This window comes from Bos indicus x Bos taurus, chromosome 22 (genome assembly GCF_003369695.1).
Source record: "Bos indicus x Bos taurus breed Angus x Brahman F1 hybrid chromosome 22, Bos_hybrid_MaternalHap_v2.0, whole genome shotgun sequence".
NCBI lineage: Eukaryota > Metazoa > Chordata > Mammalia > Artiodactyla > Bovidae > Bos > Bos indicus x Bos taurus.
Genome location: NC_040097.1, coordinates 55,488,319 through 55,509,027, shown reverse-complemented (window position 1 = coordinate 55,509,027; position 20,709 = coordinate 55,488,319). Strand labels below are relative to the sequence as shown.

Sequence of the window (20,709 nt, the reverse complement as noted above, 5' to 3'; positions counted from 1 at the left end):
ATTTTAAATTACAAGTGAGAGCCCAGAAACATTCCTAGCTCAACAAGATAAGCTCTTGATCTGATCATCCTTTCACCTTTGAAGTCAGTAACAGGTTTATTGAGTTTGACCAAAAAAAAGTCAAAAGATTAAAAAAAAAGAAAAAGAAAAGGAGCTACAAGTCTTCAAAACAGAGAGTAATTCAAAATGCAGTACTTTGTAATTCTAGTCAATTTCCACAAACATTTACCATGAGACTATAACAGTCTTTACAAATCTACACAATTTATACTTGGTTTTCTAATTTATGATTAATTTGGTTTTTCTAGACTAGAATGTCTTGGCCTTCAAATTGTTTAATCATCTAATGTGAACAAATCTGTTATTGAATAAATAAAGTCACTATGGTTGATTAGAAAGTAGAAAAAAATGGAGTTATTATCTGTCACTAGATTCTAGGAATTTGTGTCTTTGTGTAAACGAAGGATTTTGTTCCAGATACCACTTATGTCAGTTATCAATTTATCGCCTCTCAGCTCCAAATCCACCCTCTCTGTATGTCCTGCCATAATGGAGGTGGACACTATAAATATTTCTCCTTGCCATCTGGTCCTATCAGAGACTTTATCAGCAGAGGGTGCTGGAGGGACACGGAGGAGAAGTGGCCTCCTCCTTGTCTCCTGGCTCATCTCACAGGGCTTCTTCAGTGGGTGGGGCTCTCGCCAGCAGTTTTGGTGACCAGCACCAAGTGGCCCCAACAGCGTCCCCCAGCACCGCACCCTGAGGTGGCTTCACCATGGCCTGGCCACGGGTGGGCATCCATAATGGTTTTCCCCTTGCCCACTCTCCTCCAGGGATCTCATCGGGAAGGCCGCCAGCTAGGCGAACTTGCCTTGGACAGCTTGAGTGAGTCCAAGATGCAGCAGTGCCCTGAAATCAGCGTCCTGCTCTCCAGCACTCCAGCTGGTGGATTCCTAGAGACCCAACCGCCCTGACACCTTGGGGGATGTGCCTGCCATCCTGTGAGTCACACACACTCTTTCCAACCAACTCTGGATCTCAGGTCTGGGCAGAGGCGGGCTCTTGTCTGATGCTCCGTCTCAGTTCTAGAAGTGATGGCTGTTCTCTACATCATCTGCTATTTCTATACTTCTAAAGCTCTTTTTCTCTCTTATGAGGCATCTCCCATGACTCCAATCCCCTGTTAATAATTCTTTTTTTTATGGAACTCTTCACAAATCTACATATCATCCTTGTACTGGGACCATGCTAATCTTTTCTGTATCACTCCAGTTTTAATATATGTGCTGTTAAAGCAAGCATGATAATTCTTTTTTTTTTTTTTTTAATTTATTTACTTAGCTACACTGGGTCTTAGTTATGGCATGTGGGTTCTGATGGAGTTCTAAGACCAGGGATCTAACCCAGGCCCCCTGCATTGGGACTGCAGAGTTTCAGCCATTGGACCGCCAGGGAAGTCCCAAGCACTATAATTCTTTACATTTCATGTTCCCACTTCAAATTATTGTGCAGTTTTTGTCTTCTTATTAGACACTAATATATCATTAAATTAGCCATTCTCTTTCATTTGCAGGGCAACATTATGAATCATTTGGCAGTAGCTTCTATCTGATTCCCTGGTGGCTTAGATGGTAAAGAATCTGCCTGGAATGCAGGAGACTTGGGTTCAATCCCTGGGTCAGGAAGATCCCCTGGAGAAGGGAATGGCAACCCACTCTAGTATTCTTGCCTGAAGAGTTCCATGGAAAGAGGAGCCTGGTGGATTACAAATCCATGGGGTCGTACACACGACTGAGTGACTAACACATCATTAAATTCACCATTCTCTTTTATTTGCATGGCAATATTGTGAATCATTTTGCAATCGTTTCTATCTGCTATCACATCTGCTCAATATTTTATAATTTGGGACTTATGCCTTTTGAATCACGTTTTAAGTTTTCTTCCTTCAGTCAGTTTCAGTTTAGATATTTCAGAAGTGACAAATCTGGGATCTCTTTGCCCAGCTTCTTTGAGAATGGTAAAACTGGTGAAGCCTTTTTGACATTTCATTTCACTGGAGGAAATTTGATGTGCCATTTGGTGGAATACCTTTACGATAAATCATTCCTCAAATTATTAAAATTTGAAAAAAAAACAAGTTAAAAAAAACCACAATAAACCTTGAATATTCACAAAGAGTGTTCATATTGAGTTTTCCTGTCTCTGCCTTCAAAGCACTAACCTGTATTTTCAGAATAGAATTATTCACATGCCACTTAATTGAGTACATATATGAAAGCCTGACCTCTTAGGTGTCTTAGGACCACATTTAGCCCATATTGTCTAACACTGTAACACTGAGAAGGCATAAGAAGGAATCCAAGTGTCCAGACCAGGCAGGTGATAGAATGGCACAAAAAGTCTGTAGCAGTGAAAGTGTCGTCATCATTTTTTTAAATTCATTAAGACGTAAAGAGGAGAAGGCGATGGCACCCACTCCAGTACTCTTGCCTGGAAAATCCCATGGACGGAGGAGCCTGGTAGGCTGCAGTCCATGGGGTCGCTAAGAGTCGGACATGACTGAGCGACTTCACTTTCACTTTTCACTTTCATGCATTGGAGAAGGAAATGGCAACCCACTCCCGTGTTCTTGCCTGGAGAATCCCAGGGACGGGGGAGCCTGGTGGGCTGCCGTCTATGGGGTCGCACAGAGTCGGACACGACTGAAGCGACTTAGCAGCAGCAGCAAGATGTAAAGAAGTGTCACAAAAGAAAAGATGGCTTCATTCTACCCTGATTTTCTCAGAGAAAGAAAGGAGATATATTCCAAGAAATAAAGCCAGTGCTTTGATGTCAATTTCAGCAAGGATTATCGAGCAAATAATATGTGACTCTTGGGGAAAAAAGGTCAATGGTCACCAAGCTGTAGTGGCTCGCATTCTCTAAAACTGAGTTTTGTCAAAAGAAACTCTTCTCCCTTTCTGCAATATCATTAGGTCACCACCACCACCACCACAATAAAAGCCAGCACTATGCTTTTTAATAAGTATAACTGTAGAATCTAGCACATAGACCGAAATGATCTGTCATGCAAATATAGAATGGACAAGGGGGTCATGATGGATTTTATTTGACTTCAAGCTCACAAATTTTAAGTAACCAATTAAACTACTGAAAAATTCCAAAGACAGCACTTGGTAGCACAAAGAGCCTGGGTTTTGGAGTCACATGGATGCAGTCTGAATCCCAGCTTCACTAGGTCTTTGCTTGGACAGGTACCTGTCCAAGCTCTCTAAGCTTCCGCTTCCTAATCTATAAGATGGAGATTGCTCTGTCTATCCTACAGAGTTGGCTTGATGAGTAAAGGGATTATTTCCAATACTTACCATCGCATATGGCACACAGAAGGCACTCTCCTATGTAGCAACTATTAGCTGGAACTATACTGGTAGGAAAATACGTCCTCTACAAGTGGATAAATAGCACCATTAAAATCTCTACTATGTGAGACACATCATTGTGGTAATTTCTGTCTATATATTAGAAGGGGACCATGAAAAAATCATAGCATGTCAGAAGGGCAACTTACATGTTCAATTTAATAAGAAACAGAATAGAATTCAAAATTTTTCTATATTCTAGATATGAAATGTGGGAAAAAGTGACTTAGTGTTTATCTCCAGGAACTCAGGCAATAGTAATAAAGCTATTAAAGATACAGGTGATCAAACTGCAATGGGATGAGTATTTTAAAAGAAGAACTTTCTCATAACCCACGAAACATTCCTGACAAAGCAAACAAGCTCACGTGTAGAAGCCAGTGTACCCAGGGTGATGATAAGTGCTTGGGATGAGCAGACGTCAGCGTGTGCTGAGGGAGGGCGATGCTGGAAACAGAGACAGGCGTCCCTCGTGAAGGGCTTCCTCGTCAGCCATGCTGGGCAGAGGGGCTTCATCCCAGAAGCAATCGGAGAGTTTCAGTCCAGGGCTCAGATTTCATTTTATCAGCGAGCCCTCATGGTGGCTGCAGCGTAGAGATGGGCTGAAAGGTCTGACTGGAAGCGGGGGATGAGTCGGGAGACAGTGCCGACCTGGGGGAGCCTGAGCTAAGTGGTGGCTGGAGGAGTGGGGAAGGGAAACAGTGAAGGCAGTCCCTAGACTTTTTAAAGATGGATTAGGGTTCTAATAAAAGAGAAACTGGCTCATAGCTCTACTGGCAAAGAATTCCAAAAATTCATCTGGAAAATGAATTTATCAAACTGTTGATAAAGAAAATGGCTACACCTCAGCTTTAGAAATGATTAATTTGAGGCTCCTGAGAGAGCCTAATTGAAAATTTCAGGACATACAAAGGACTAGAGTTCAGGAGACAAATCAAGGATGGAGACATAATTGAGATGATTGATGACAAAGCTCTAGATATGGATACAACATTTCAGGTAGAGTATGTAGACACAAGAAAGTACCAAGACAGAAGATTGCAGAACACGGAAGTGGTACCCAGACGGAGAAAACTGGGTTTTCTTATAGAGCCAGAAAAGAAAAAGTCATATGGAAAGGAGAAAAATAGGAAAGAAACCTAAAGAAGCCAAAACAGGAGCGAATTTCAAGAGGGATAAAGTGGATAATGGTGCAAAATGCTGCAGAAATCCAACAAGGAGATTAAAGAACATGCATTGGATTTAGCATTTATAAGATTGTTGTGATCTAATATAACTACATAAAAACTATGTTTAAAAAACTGTAAGTTGCAATATGCTTGATACATATTGAATCCTAAGAGTAGGATTCTATAAGCATTAGAATACAAGTAATTAGAGCTCCCTGGAAGAGGAATAAACTGAATTCTCTTACATAGGAAGTGTTCAGGCAGAAGCTGACTTCCTGTTACAAGAACTATCAAGAGAGGTTTCCTGCATGAGCAGGACTAGATGTCCTTGGAGATCCTTTGTAACTCGCAAAGTCAATGAAACCTAAATAACTCTTTCTAAGGCAGAACTCAGGCAGAAAAAAACAAAAAGTTGAATAATTAGGACTCTCCCAAGAGATCAAAATAAAATATGTGAATGATAGTATATACCTCTAGGAAACCATCTATTAGATCTTAGGTGCAACATAGAAAAACAGAATTTTCAGGGGCCTATGAATAATGCAGAATTCATTTGAAATGATAAGTTTCAATCATCTTCAAGAACATATACGTTATTTTTATTCTTTTTAGGAAAAGATATTCAAGTACTGGGTACGCTGTTTGGTGGTGTTCATTTACAGTTTTTAATGTTCCACTTAACACTCTCACTGCCATCTGTGAAAAATATATAAGCCATGACAGACTTTGGTTTTTCGTAAATTGACAGTCTTGCAGTTTTACAGACCTGGGTTCCCATCGAACCTGTGTTATCTCTTCTCTTAAGTATGCATTCGACTTATATTTAATCGACCTAAGGAAGGCTTTTTTTTTTAACAAAAAGAGGCTAATCAACTTGACTCTTATATATGACAGTCAAGGTCTAAATTTACTTTATTTCTCTAAATGGATACAGAGAAAAGAGGTACATGCAGATCACATACAGAATCCCTTGTAAGTAGGAACTCTGGAGGACCACTAAAGAAACCATCTTTCCTGCTTTGGGGCCATCTGGCTCCCAGAGATAAAATAGCCAGGGCAGGAGGCTGCCTGATGATTACAATCCACCGTAACTTTCATTACAAGGATGTGAATGCTTGCATTTCCCTAAAGCTGATGGCAAGAGGTTCCTCCCTCAAATTTTAAGCCTTTAGGAAGAATATATAAACAACTTTTAAATCAGTTCATAATTTTCTTCATCGCTTTTCCTCTCAGCTCTATCAAAAGTCCATGCAATTCCGAGGTGTACAGCACTTTTCGTAAGCCTTTTAGCTCCCACCACCAGAGAAATAAAGAAGGCACTTCAAACTTGAGAAAAGAAAGAAGTAATTCAATCTCAATAAAATGCAAGATGGTAACTCAAAGTCAAGAAAATAAAAAAGGTGGATCAGACTCAGACTCAAGCCAATCATGCAGTTGTTCATCCTTACATGATACGTATGTATCTCTAGAAAATACAGACATTTTCTTCCTTAGATACAATGCCATCATCATGTCTAACAAAATTACTGATAATTCCTACCAGTTCATATGAGAAATTCCCCAACTGTTTCAAAATTTACTGTTTATAATTGACTCCTTTAAACTAGGATTCCAGTGTCTACCCGTTGCCTTTGGTTGTCCTGTCTCTTAGGTGTCTTTGACCCTGAAAATGATGATCATTACTCTCTCCTTTATTTTCCTTCATGCCACTGACCTGCTGAAACCAAGTCAGCTGTCCTGTGGAATGTTCCACATTCTAAATGTCTTCTGGCTTCTTTCTAGTGTTATTAGAAAGTCATTTAAATATGGATTCTTCTGCTACTTTTCGCAAGTCCCTTCCTATCTCTAGTTTTCAAGGGGTTTGAATTCTTAGAACCTTCTGACCTGACGTCCCCTTGGCAGACAGTGAGGAAATCCACGGCCAGGAGCCTCCACAGGAGTGTCTCCCAAAGCTGTCTGAGGGCCCTCCTCACACCCACTGGAGTTACTTGCACTGGTCTCCCAACTTGTCTCGCTTACCCTTTTCTTGTCCTCCCCTCTCCAGCACCCACCTCTTTTTCGTGACATCCAGCACCGTCTTTCAAATGGAAATCAGACTCCCTTCTGCTTAAAATTTCTTCAAGGATGATTACACTTCAAGGGGGTATTACGAAAGCCAGAGGCCTTTACCAGCACCTACATGGCGCCAGCAGACTCAGTCTCTGCCAACCTCTCCACACCAGCTCCTGCTATACCCTAACCTTGCTTGATGCACCTTCCTTTGGCTCCTCAAGGGGGCAGAACTTTTTCAGTTTCATGCCTTGCGGTTGTCTGTGGATTCCACCCGGAACGCCTTTCCCTTGAACCTCTGCCTGGCAAGCTTCTCACCAACGCACAGCAGGTCTCAGCACCAAGAAAGCCCCCGGGGCCCTCCCTGCACCCAAACCAAACAGGCCCCCCCACCCCCGCCGCCATCTCGGCATGTTTGTTTATTTACCACTCTATTTATTCCCACATCTGGAACTGTCCAATTAGCTATTCATAATTATTTATTATCTCTCATGTATCTCTTTTATTGTTTCCTTAGTATCTGTTTTACTGTTTCCTTAAGACTTCCCCGACCTTGATGTTCCCCATTTAAACAATCTGCTTGCTTAATTGCCTGTTACTTTCCCTTTGAATGTAAGCACCATAAGAGCAGGGAGCTTCCCTGTCTTGCATCTCCACCGCACAGCAATTGCTCAATAAATCTTGCTGAATGAATAAATACCAAAATATAGCCAGATTGCTTATTCACAGGATAGATTCCTAGGCTACAGCCTCTAGGTGATTTTTACATTATCTTAAAAGTTGCTACAAAGTATATACTATAAGAAGGTCTAACTGAACCTCACATTTCATAGTTCTTAAAATCAGATTTCAATAATATTTTATCACTTTAGCCATACATTAATATTTTAGAAAAAAACAATATTCTCTTTGTAACCACTTTGTTTCTTATTTATAACAAACAATCCAACAACAAAATGATTTATTTCCCATTGTTCCAAAGCTAATAAGCTCTCATTATTCTATAAAAAGAGAAAACTGTCCGTACATTCACTTTAATTGATTTTTCACCTACAGGCCCCACTATAACACAGTTCAGTATTTTCAGTACAATCATTATGCAACTTAATATATCAAGATAGAGGTCATAATTTATTCCATATTATCCTTGGTAATTATTATCGAGCACTTTAATTTTCAATACTCAAAGGCAAGTGTTCTCTGTGAGTCCAACAAAGGAAAAATACTCACTAATAGAATAAATTAACATAATGGACTCTGTGAATTAAGCTAATGACTTGCTTTTAAGTCTGCAACACAAAAACCAATGAAATATAACAGATTAGAAAATTACCACCTTCATCACTGGTGACTGACAAAATCACAAGTACAATTCTGTAATCACTTACTTCCATCAGTAACTTGAATCCTTCTCTTTTCTTGATTTCTTCTACTAGGTACCTAAAAAAAGTCACAATAATATTTATAAATTGCAATCTAAACATTCCCTGAAGCTGACTGACATACAATGAAACTATTGTATAATTTCCAATGTAGAGACAAGGCTTGGAAATAAGTAAGGGTCCATACACAGATACAGGATTGGATTTAGATAGATGCTGCTGCTGCTGCAAAGTCGCTTCAGTCATGTCCGACTCTGTGCGACCCCGTAGACGGCAGCCCACCAGGCTCCCCTGTCCCTGGGATTCTCAAGGCAAGAACACTGGAGTGGGTTGCCATTTCCTTCTCCAATGCATAAGAGTGAAAAGTGAAAGTGAAGTCGCTCAGTCGTGTCCGACTCTCAGCAACCCCATGGACTGTAGCCCACCAGGCTCCTCCATCCATGGGATTTTCCAGGCAAGAGTACTGGAGTGGGGTGCCATTGCCTTCTCTGATTTAGACAGATACATCTATCTAAATGTAGATAGCTTATTGTAATTCACTGGGCCTGAGGAAAAAGGTACATCTTTTTCATGAGATGATGTCTATCTCACCTGTTAGCATCAGACTTTGTGTGAAAGCCACTCACAGTAGACTGGATACATATCTCTGACCATGTGGGATTTCACATTCATATTCTAGATGGGGATTTAGCATAGGTACTTAAATTCTCTAGCTGGCATAGTGGAAAGTGTTTTCAGTGTGTAGTTTTGCTTGTGTGTTCTTTTTTCAATCAAGGAAGTGTAACACCCTCTTTCCCAAGGCCAGGCCACAGGGAGCAAAGACTGATCACTGATATCATGCTAAAAGTAAGTGCATTATAGACATTAATAGAATGCCTATGAAATTATCACAAATATCAGGGAAAAGAGAATTATCATGCCATAAGCAAAGGCTGCAGCTACATGAAGTATGCAATATTATGAAGAAAAGACTAAAATGACATTGAAAATGTAGAGTAAATTAACATTGACTCTGCCCTCCTGGGCTTTGTCATTGTCTGTATGAAAAGATAAATCTTTTGAACAACTAGTCTTGAAAACTAGTGAATTGATCATGAGCTTTGAAAAGTTCAGAACATTTGACACAGAATTTCAAATTTGGAGGTCAAATGTAAGGAAACAATCAGAGGTGATGACAAAAATGTACTTGCCAAGGAATTTTTTATATATAATAGCCAAAAAGGAAGGAAGGATGGAAAGAAGGGATAGAGGGAGGAGTAGTTTTGAAAATCCTGTCCATATCATATGGAATTACGATACCATGACATGGAACTGCAATATCATGACATGGAACATGATCATGTAACTGAATTACATACATTCAATTAACATTTAAAGACAACAAAGAAATGCTTCCCTTTGGACCTCAATTCCCTTACCTGTAAAACTGGAATAAACTATGCTGATTTTCCAATCGCAAATGGATGTTGTAAAAAAGTTAAATAAGTATTACTCAGCCATTATAAAGAATACATTTGAATCAGTTCTAATGAGGTGGATGAAACTGGAGCCTATTATACAGAGTGAAGTAAGCCAGAAAGAAAAACACCAATATAGTATACTAACGCATATATATGGAATTTAGAAAGATGGTAACAATAGCCCTGTATAATAGCACAGCAAAAGAGACATTGATGTATAGAACAGTCTTTTGGACTCTGTGGGAGAGGGAGAGGGTGGGATGATCTGGGAGAATGACATTGAAATATGTATAATATCATATATGAAACGAGTTGCCAGTCCAGGTTCGATGCACGATACTGGATGCTTGGGGTTGGTGCACTGGGATGACCCAGAGGGATGGTATGGGGAAGAGGAGGGTTCAGGATGGGGAGCACATGTATACCTGTGGTGGATTCATTTTGATATATGGCAAAACCAATACAATATTGTAAAGTTAAAAAATAAAATACATAAATAAATAAAGTCATATATAAAAATTATATAGAATATAAACTGTGAAAATGGAGGATTATTATTATTATGTTTATTTACTAAAGGACATCCCAGAATGTGGGTACTGAATATATCAGTTAATGGGATGCAGTTCTTTTTTCCAAAACATTTTTTTTTAGTTTTTTTGCATAAGGTTAAACATTGGTGTTTAACATAAAGATTATAAAAATAATCTTTAATTTATAAAAAAGTATAGATTAACTTTAATTTTAAATTATAAAAAATTTTATAAAAATCCTATCAGTATTAAATGGATAAAAATGAGTATTTTATATTGAGCAATAATTTTGTGATATCATACACACACAGACTCACAAAGTATCTGATGTTCTTTCCACATACTCCTTTCCCTGAATAATTTTTCAGGAGATGTTACATAGTTGTAAACTTTTTACACCCTTAGCACACTGCCTAACTTTCAATAAAAGCAATTCTGATGGTCAATAAACATCAGAAAAATGCTTAAGATCATTAGTAATCAGAGAAGTGCAAATTGAAATAACAATACTAAACCATATTGCCCACAGGACACTGGAAACAAATTTAAATAGCGACAACATTTGGTGCTAGTGAATGTGCCAGAGAGCTGCTACAAACCTTTCAAAATTAATAATACTCATATATTCTGATACAGCAAACCACTTATGAGATGATGGTCTACCAGGAAAATCTCATCAACACTAAGGTAGGTAGATAGATGGCTTATTGCATGGATGGATGGATAATAGGTTGGTAGGTAGATGGATTGTTGGATGGATGGATGGATGGATAGGTAGGTAGGTAAGTAGATAGACTGTTGAATGGATGGATGGATGGATGGATGGATGGATGAATTGATGGTTAGGTAAACAGGTAGATAGGTAGGGAGATGGGTGGATTGTTGGGTGGATAGATGGATAGGTAGGTAGGTAGATAGACAAACAGAGATAGAAATATAGATAGAGACAGAAATAGAGACAGATAGATGATAGATGCATGCACATATGTTACTGCATCTACATTACCTGTGTGTGTGTATCTGTATTCCATACAGAATAATTAGAAACAAAATTAATATCCAGAAATTGACAAAGGTAAAATAAAATGTTTTATAGCAACACATGTTCTATGATGCAGCTATTAAAGAGGATGGATTATATCCACTTCAATTAAACCACAGAGATGCTCATGATGCATTATACATGAAAGCAGGGGACTGAGAGATATAGATAATGTGATTCCACTTTTTAAGAAGCTCTAAAAAAGAAAGCATAAGTGCTCCCTCTCCACATGTATACATGAGCATGGAATAAGGCATGGATGACCAATCATAAATCCTTGATGTATCCGAGGAAGGGAAAAACCGGATGCTATGGGGAGAAAAGGACTATTCACACTCTGCAAAGTTTCATAGGTGTGGTTACTTACAATTTTTGAAAAGGAAACTAATAAGAGAAAAAATATAAATTACAAAGCAAAATAAAACACACATACAATCTTTATCTATACGAGGACCGGCTTTGTGAATCCTATTTTTTCCTTCCCTTCTCAGGTACAAATGTAAAGGCAACCTGCAAACTCAATGCCAGGATTCCATCCTGAGGGGGCCTGCACTAACCCTGAAAACCCCCCAGACTACAGAATCTGGGGAATGACTCTAGAAGATTCTAGATGTGTAACTGATTGACTCTGTGACTCTAGGCAAACTCCTCAACCTCCCTGAGCTTGCCTCAGCTTCCTCATGCATGAAATGGAGAAGGAACTAGGTTGGTAAAACTCTTCCGCAGTAGATTATGACTACATGACACGCTGCCTATAGTCCTGATTTAAAATATCTGTCAAACTGGTGAAGACTGCTCTTGGGAAAAAGGCATGCTAGAGCACATCTGAATCATTTCCGTTAAAACTCTGTTCTGCGCTAACCATGAGGCTCTGGGTTTTGTGTCAAGGTCAATGTCCCCATTCAGTCACTCTCAGAATCTATAAAACCTGGTTTAACAGTCCAAATGAACTGAGGGTAGAGGAGATCTGCATAAAGAATGATGACCATAATAAAAGTTTACACCAGAGTTCCCAAACTATTTTTCCATGATATACTGTGCTAATGGGTTTCCCACTTATCCATGAAAATAAATTTGAGCAATGTTAGGCCTATCAATCTCAATGGACGTGAGTCTGAGTGAACTCCGGGAGTTGGTGATGGACAGGGAGGCCTGGCATGCTGAGATTCATGGGGTCACAAAGAGTCGGACACGACTGAGCGACTGAACTGAACTGAACTGAACTGAGGCTTATCAGTTAGATCATTTTTGTCTGAAACTAGGTGTATACTTGGCTTAATTCATAAGAACATCTATTGAACTGTTTGGAAGGTTCAGTAATGTCACCAAGAACCAGGCTTTTTCAATTGTTTCAGCCTGCCATGTTTGCAGTGTTATTGAATTCTCTCCTGTTTCTCTCTCCTGTTACAAGACGGCAGCCACAGCTCCGCCCATCACATCCACATATGACCGTGTCCCAGGAAGGAGGGGAAGAGGTTAGAAAGTATTTTCTCTTAGCTTCACTCTGTTTAGGTAAGCATATTTTCCCCAGAAGCATTCACAGAATTCGTCCTGCATCTTACTGACTGAATCTGAGTCATACATCCATCCCTGAAGTGATGATTGGCAAGGAGGATAGACTCGGACCGACGTTCCCAGTTGGAATACTGCTATCTGTACAAAATGGAGGCTCTGTTGACAGGGAAGAAGGAAGGATGGTATTTGGATGAACAGTCAGCAATGTCTGCCTACTGGCTAAAGTGAAGTTAAAATTGTACCTGTATTACAAGCCTTTCAGAGACTTCAATGTGCTAACAAACACTTTGAACCTCCAAGAAAGAACTAATGTATTGGTTAGCCTTTCTCAAACATACTTGACTATGGAGACACTTTTTGGAACAACATCTATTAAGATCTTCTGAAAGCCTATGACCTCACAGAGTGTAGGCTCAAAAATGCTAGTTTCTAAACTAGCGCCTCTTCTACAGGGTATGTACCCTCTTATTAAATAAATGCTTAAATACATTGAATTTTGGGGAGGAAACAAATTCTGCCTATGTTCATAGGTGACTTATTCCTCACAACTTTTCAGTATATAAAAACAGTCTAAAGATAAAATATGAGAAAAAAAAACTCTATTCTTATCTGATGCAAGCCATAAAAAAAGAAAAGATGCACATTGAGGTTTTGGATAAAACTCAGGAACCACAAACCACTACTACCAAAAGGCATCCAGGTATTGTTCAGAAAGCAACAATGACTTCATAAAATTCACTGTCCTTTCCACTAAGCTTAGCAAAAGGGAGAAATACTATACATTAGTAAGAGTTTTCACCAATCCTACTGGGTAAAAAAACTCATTCCATTACGATTCTGGCTTAGTTTTGAAGTGTACAAAAATGAAAGCTTGCTCTGAAACATTTCCTGTGTCCATCTAATACTTCCACGTGTCCATCTAATACTTGTGTGTTTCACTTGCCCTTTTTGAAGGGCGTGCATTCCTTTCCGGAGATAGCTTTTCCAGTCCCTTTCTCAATTCACCAGCCTCCTGGAGTCTCCCTGGAGCGCTCTGGACCAAGTGCTTCTTCTGGTCTCAACTCCTCATGGGAAATTTCTTCTGAGGCAATGGAGCCTCCCTGACTTTCTGAGATTTTTTTCCATCTGGTTTGTGCATGCTCTGCATACATGAGAACACATTGCATGGCCTGTGTGACTCATCACAGACATCTGCATGTTCCATTCCACTGCACTGTGATGTTTTTAAAAAGTACAAATATAAGAAAAAATGCAAACGTTGGCCCTTCTAGAGTCTTCTGCACTCTCTCCCTCTTCTCACCTAGAGAAATACACTAGCACAAGGGTGCCATTGTATAACCGCTTATCTTTTCCATACTGGTATCAATAAATCTCTCAGTATTCATGCAAGTCAATGAAATGAATTCCATCTGAGAGATTACAGAGATTGTGTGTCATGGGAGCAGATAAATGATACACGGGAGACCTAGCAAAGCAGCAGAATGGGAGTTCCTGAGTTGTTTGTTGTTGTTGAAAAGACTTACGCACATGACTTTTCTGGATTTGCTTTAAAAATTGCCCCTCAGTGAATATCCATTTAACTAGAGTGTCGTAACAACAGCCTACAAGGTGCCCTCAGCAACCAGAAGCCCTGAGGATTGTAACACATTTTCAACTTTCCTAAGCAGATATCAGAGATCACAATTGCCTGCCTTCTGCAAGAAATGGTGATTTTAAACCCCAGCCTTCTCGGTTTCAATTATGCTTAATAATCACATGCTGCTTTAAGTTCACAATGTCACTGGTTTTCAAACAACCGAAGAAAAAGGCAAGGTTTTAGTCATTAATATTTCTTGAAAGCAATGTTCTCTCATTCAGTGAAACGACAAGGGTCAAATGGAAATTAGGGAATGCCTTGGAGATCTTCTAGGAACTAAGTAGCTCCTTCTTTCTGGATTTGACAACTCATAAAACAGGAATTGCTGTCCTCTTGAGAGGGTCTGTTCTTGCTTCCCCGAGGGAAGAGGGAGCATCTGGCCAGGGTGATGCTGTCCACTGGTCCACCAAAACCTGGTCCTTACATCCTAAGGTCAATATACAAATTTTAAAAATATTTACTTATTTTTATTTATTTATTTAGGCCATGCTAGATCTTAGTTGCAGCACACGGGGTCTTTCATCTTTATAGTGGCGGGTGGGATAGTGTGTCTCGGTGTGCAAACTCTTAGTTGTGGTACGTGGGATCTAGTTCTCAGACCAGGGATTGAACCTGGGTCCCCTGAACTGGGGGGCTTCCAAGGTGGTGCTAGTGGTAAAGAACCTGCCTGCCAATGCAGGAGACGCAGGAGACAAAGGTTTGATCCCTGGGTCGGGAAGGCCCCAAGAAGTAGGAAATGGCAACCCACTTCAGTATTCTTGCCTGGGAAATCTCATGGACAGAGGGACGTGGCGGGCTACAGTCCATGGGGTTGCAAAGAGTCGGAGACACCTTAGTGACTGAAAAACAACAACAACCACATCATTAGGAGCTCGGGGTTCTGGCCGGTGGACCACCAGGGAAGCCCCCAGTATACAATTTTCAAACTAAGCTCCATTCTGGTTCAGGGGCATGGAAGCATTGCGTCCATGGAGTCAGTGTGACCCTCACTGCAGTGCGCCAGGGGCAAAGACTTGCACAGCCTTCCCCGTGTTTGAGAGCCCTGACTTAGCAGGCCTGTGGGAACGGATACCTTATCTACCTCAGCTACTGATGACAGATGTACATCCCAAACAGCAACAGAACTGTCATCTGCTGCTTTCCTTGGCTAAAGTTATCTACTGAAGAAAGTCATACTTCTTGGAAACAAAATGATGCTGCTGTGACCTAGCAATTAGCCAAATACAGACTTCTGACCATGCATGAGAATTTTTATTAGGTAAACTCTAAAACAAGTGGCTGAAGGTCAGTAGGCGGGATGAGAAGTGGTGTTTTAACTCCTACCAGCCAGTGGTTTGAACGGATTATATTGGCTCATATAATCAATGGTGCTCTAGAGCTGGTTTGTACTGGTTAGTGAGATCCAACTGTTAAATATAAGAGCATTTACAAGCCGTGGCTGTTGGCAGCTTGAAATTTTCCACAGTGGGAGTACTTATACCATGGAAATTGGCTGACATTACAAATTGTGGCTTTTCTTCCTCCTGAGATCCAGTTTACTAGTACCCAACTGCACATGAGCACGAGCAAGTAGAGTAAACTTCAGAATTCAGAAAACGTTTTCCTCTATCCTGAAGAGCAGACCACACTTCATTTGAAAAAAAAAATAAATCATGAAAATAAAGCACTGATGTTGCTAACTTAAAATAATTGTCATTCCCAGAGACGCTTTCTCCAAGTTGATAATTTCACATTTGTTTCAAGTAACATGCCTAAGAGGACTCTGCCTTGGCACGGGGGATGGGGGACATGGATGGCTTTTGCCCACTCCAGGAAAGGACTTGCTGGATAACAGGAATGTGGGAAGTTAAGGCAAGAGAACCACTGTGACTAACAGCACGACAGAAAAGGGACCATTTTTCAAATATTTAAATATAGGTCACAGAGCCTGCAGTGATGCTCACTGAAATGTTAATTCAATTCAATTCAGCATGACAAACATTTACAAACAATAAGTGTTGTTGAATTGAATTGAAATGTTAACATTTATTCTCCTGTGATATTTCTCTGCAAAAATTAGGAGGTATCCTTAGACTATAAATTAAATTCCACCCTGAGATGAATGTTAACTCTGTAATAAATGTGATCATCAAATATTTATATCTAGCTTTGTTTCAAGACACCTGCCATTGAATTACTTAGCGGCTTAGATAAAATAATGCAGACGCCACCATACTTATATAGTATGAGAAAAACACAAACAGGGCAATAGAACTTTCTGAACCTTTTAGTTCAGTGGGCAACTTTGAATATTTACGGTTGACAGTTTCATGTTTTCACCACTGGGTAGTTATCTTCTAGGACCAACCTCATTATACAATGGAAGTGAGAAATAGATTTAAGGGCCTAGATCTGATAGAGTGCCTGATGAGCTATGGAATAAGGTTCGTGACATTGTACAGGAGACAGGGATCAAGACCATCCCCATGGAAAAGAAATGCAAAAAAGCAAAATGGCTGTCTGGGGAGGCCTTACAAATAGCTGTGAAAAGAAGAGAAGCAAAAAGCAAAGGAGTAAAGGAAAGATATAAGCATCTGAATGCAGAGTTCCAAAGAATAGCAAGAAGAGATAAGAAAGCCTTCTTCAGAGAACAATGCAAAGAAATACAGGAAAACAACAGAATGGGAAAGACTAGAGATCTCTTCAGGAAAATCAGAGATACCAAAGGAACATTTCATGCAAAGATAGCTCGAAAAAGGACAGAAATGATATGGACTTAACAGAAGCAGAAGATATTAAGAAGAGGTGGCAAGAATACACGGAAGAATTGTACAAAAAAGATCTTCACAACCCAGATAATCATGATGGTGTGATCACTGACCTAGAGCCAGACATCCTGGAATGTGAAGTCAAGTGGGCCTTAGAAAGCATCACTACGAACAAAGCTAGTGGAGGTGATGGAATTCCAGTTGAGCTATTCCAAATCCTGAAAGATGATGTTGTGAAAGTGCTGGTCTCAATATGCCAGCAAATTTGGAAAACTCAGCAGTGGCCACAGCACTGGAAAAGGTCAGTTTTCATTCCAATCCCAAAGAAAGGCAATGCCAAAGAATGCTCAAACTACCGCACAATTGCACTCATCTCATATGCTAGTAAAGTAATGCTCAAAATTCTCCAAGCCAGGCTTCAGCAATATGTGAACTGTGAACTTCCTCATGTTCAAGCTGGTTTTAGAAAAGGCAGAGGAACCAGAGATCAAATTGCCAACATCCGCTGGATCATGGAAAAAGCAAGAGAGTTCCAGAAAAACATCTATTTCTGCTTTATTGACTATGCCAAAGCCTTTGAGTGTGTGGATCACAATAAACTGTGGAAAATTCTGAAAGAGATGGGAATACCAGACCACCTGATCTGCCTCTTGAGAAATTTGTATGCAGGTCAGGAAGCAACAGTTAGAACTGGACATGGAACAACAGACTGCTTCCAAATAGGAAAAGGAGTACGTCAAGGCTGTATATTGTCACCCTGCTTATTTAACTTCTATGCAGGGTACATCATGAGAAACGCTGGACTGGAAGAAACACAAGCTGGAATCAAGACTGCCGGGAGAAATATCAATCACCTCAGATATGCAGATGACACCACCCTTATGGCAGAAAGTGAAGAGGAACTCAAAAGCCTCTTTATGAAAGTGAAAGTGGAGAGTGAAAAAGTTGGCTTAAAGCTCAACATTCAGAAAATGAAGATCATGGCATCCGGTCCCATCACTTCATGGGAAATAGATGGGGAAACAGTGGAAACAGTGTCAGACTTTATTTTTCTGGGCTCCAAAATCACTGCAGATGGTGACTGCAGCCATGAAATTAAAAGACACTTACTCCTTGGAAGGAAAGTTATGACCAACCTGGATAGCAAATTGAAAAGCAGAGACATTACTTTGCCAACAAAGGTCCGTCTAGTCAAGGCTATGGTTTTTCCTGTGGTCATGTATGGATGTGAGAGTTGGACTGTGAAGAGGCTGAGCGCCTAAGAATTGATGCTTTTGAACTGTGGTGTTGGAGAAGACTCTTGAGAGTCCCTTGGACTGCAAGGAGATCCAACCAGTCCATTCTAAAGGAGATCAGCCCTGGGATTTCTTTGGAAGGACTGATGCTAAAGCTGAAACTCCAGTACTTTGGCCACCTCATGCAAAGAGTTGACTCATTGGAAAAGACTCTGATGCTGGGAGGGACTGGGGGCAAGAGGAGAAGGGGACGACAGAGGATGAGATGGCTGGATGGCATCACGGACTCGATGGACATGAGTCTGAGTGAACTCCGGGAGTTGGTGATGGACAGGGAGGCCTGGTGTGCTGCGATTCATTGGGTCGCAAAGAGTCGGACATGACTGAGCGACTGATCTGATCTGAGTTATCTTCCAACTTCTGAAGATGACATCTGTCAGAAAGAATTAAAACCTTCTAGGGATTGTTGAGAAAGGAGCACTCTCTCCTTTTGACCTTGAAGTTGAACCTGGGAGTCTACAGATCTGACCCCCTTGGGAACTACCTTCCTACAGGGGAGTAAACCCAACATGAAGGAGAGCAGATCTGACTGATGGATGGAAATTAAGGCCTGGTGAACTTGCTTAAGCACTTAGAACAAGCCATTCCATGGTCATCACTACACTGACTTATAAGTTACATGAGCAAATAAATTAACTTTGTTTATAATACTTTGACGGTTTCTGTTGCTCACCACCAAGAGAGTCCTAATTTATGAAATATTTATAGATTTTTCAAACTACTTTTTAAACCCAAATCACCAGAAATGCTGACTTCTAACAGGCTTCTGAAAGTGCCAAGCCATCTCTTTTCCTGTCTTTACTTCCAAGCCTTTCGGCATGTAACCTTGCAGTTCTTCCTACCTCTTGATACTGACCTTGGCCATCTGATCTGCTCGGGCCACTGGAATGCTAATGGGCATGATGCGTGCTATCAGGAGTTTAAAGCAGGCTTGCCCTCTTGGGCTTCTGTCACCACCATCACAAGAAGAGGCTCTGGCTCAAGGAAGTTACAAGACGTGCCAGCAGCAGACCCAGGCCTCCCCCCACCCCCACAGCCACCGGAGAATGAGATGAAGCCACTCCCGCCAACTTGCAGACCTCTCAGAATAAAGAACTGTCAGTTTAAGGTCCTGGGTCCTCACTATTTCCAAGGCAGGAATACAGACGCAGACACAGAATGGACACATGCAGACTCAGTGGGGAAGGAGGTGGGGCGGGATGAATCTGGAAGCAGCACTGATGTATATACACTGCTGCTGCTGCTGCTGCTAAGGTGCTTCAGTCATGTCTGACTCTGCGCGACCCCATAGACAGCAGCCCGGCAGGCTCCACCGTCCCTGGGATTCTCCAGGCAAGAACACTGGAGCGGGGTGCCATTTCCTTCTCCAATGCATGAAAGTGAAAGTGAAGTCACTAAGTCATGTCCAACTCTTAGTGACCCCATGGACTGCAGCCCATCAGGCTCCTCCGTCCATGGGATTTTCCAGGCAAGAGTACTGGAGTGGGGTGCCACCACCTTCTCTGGTATATACACTACCATACATAAAATAGCTAGCTAGTGGGAAGCTGCTGTCTAGCACAGGGAGCTCAGCTTGGTGCTGTGATGATCTAGAGGCAGGGGATGGGGAGAGCAGAGGGAGGTCCACGAGGGCTGGGATATAGGTATACATATGGCTCCAAAATCACTGCGGATGGTGATTGCAGCCATGAAAATAAAAGACGCTTACTCCTTGGAAGGAAAGTTATGACCAACCTAGATAGCATATTCAAAAGCAGAGACATTACTTTGCCAACAAAGGTCCGTCTAGTCAAGGCTATGGTTTTTCCTGTGGTCATGTATGGATGTGAGAGTTGGACTGTAAAGAAAGCTGAGCGCCAGCTTTTGAACTGTGGTGTTGGAGAAGACTCTTGAGAGTCCCTTGGACTGCAAGGAGATCCAACCAGTCCATTCTGAAGGAGATCAGTCCTGGGATTTCTTTGGAAGGAATGATGCTAAAGCTGAAACTCCAGTACTTTGGCCACCTCATGTGAAGAGTTGACTCATTGGAAAAGACTCTGATGCTGGGAGGGAGTGGGGGCAGGAGAAGAAGGGGATGACAGAGGATGAGATGGCTGGATGGCATCACCGACTCGATGGATGTGAGTCTGAGTGAACTCCAGGAGATGGTGATGGACAGGGAGGCCTGGCGTGCTGCGATTCATGGAGTTGCAAAGAGTCGGACATGACTGAGTGACTGAACTGAACTGAATGGCTAATTCACCTCACTGTGCAGAAGAAAGTAACATAACCTTGTAAAGCAATTATATTCCAATTGAAAAAAAAAGATCCTGGGTTTTCAGACAGTCCTCACTCGTGCTCAGAGCACCCTTGTCCCACAGAGCGGCATGCAGAGCACCTGCAAGGAGGAGGAGGCTGATTAAATCTCAGGGAGACCCTGCAGGCTTTTGCCAGTGAAATATGAACAGGGAATGAAGAAG

General features: G+C 41.0%; 1 protein-coding gene and 1 non-coding gene across 4 annotated transcripts in view; both read right to left on the bottom strand.

The window, feature by feature from the left end:
• GADL1 (glutamate decarboxylase like 1) overlaps window positions 1-20,709 on the bottom strand; it is a 194,252-nt gene that overhangs the window by 72,573 nt on the left and 100,970 nt on the right. For all 3 annotated transcript variants that reach the window (XM_027523277.1, XM_027523276.1, XM_027523278.1), the window contains exon 13: window positions 8,029-8,080. In XM_027523277.1, the coding sequence (XP_027379078.1) occupies window positions 8,029-8,080 (52 nt within the window). The remainder of the gene's footprint in view (window positions 1-8,028; window positions 8,081-20,709) is intronic.
• LOC113881084 lies at window positions 1,196-1,298 on the bottom strand. The gene has a single exon (XR_003507938.1). It is a non-coding gene; the product is annotated as a U6 spliceosomal RNA (small nuclear RNA).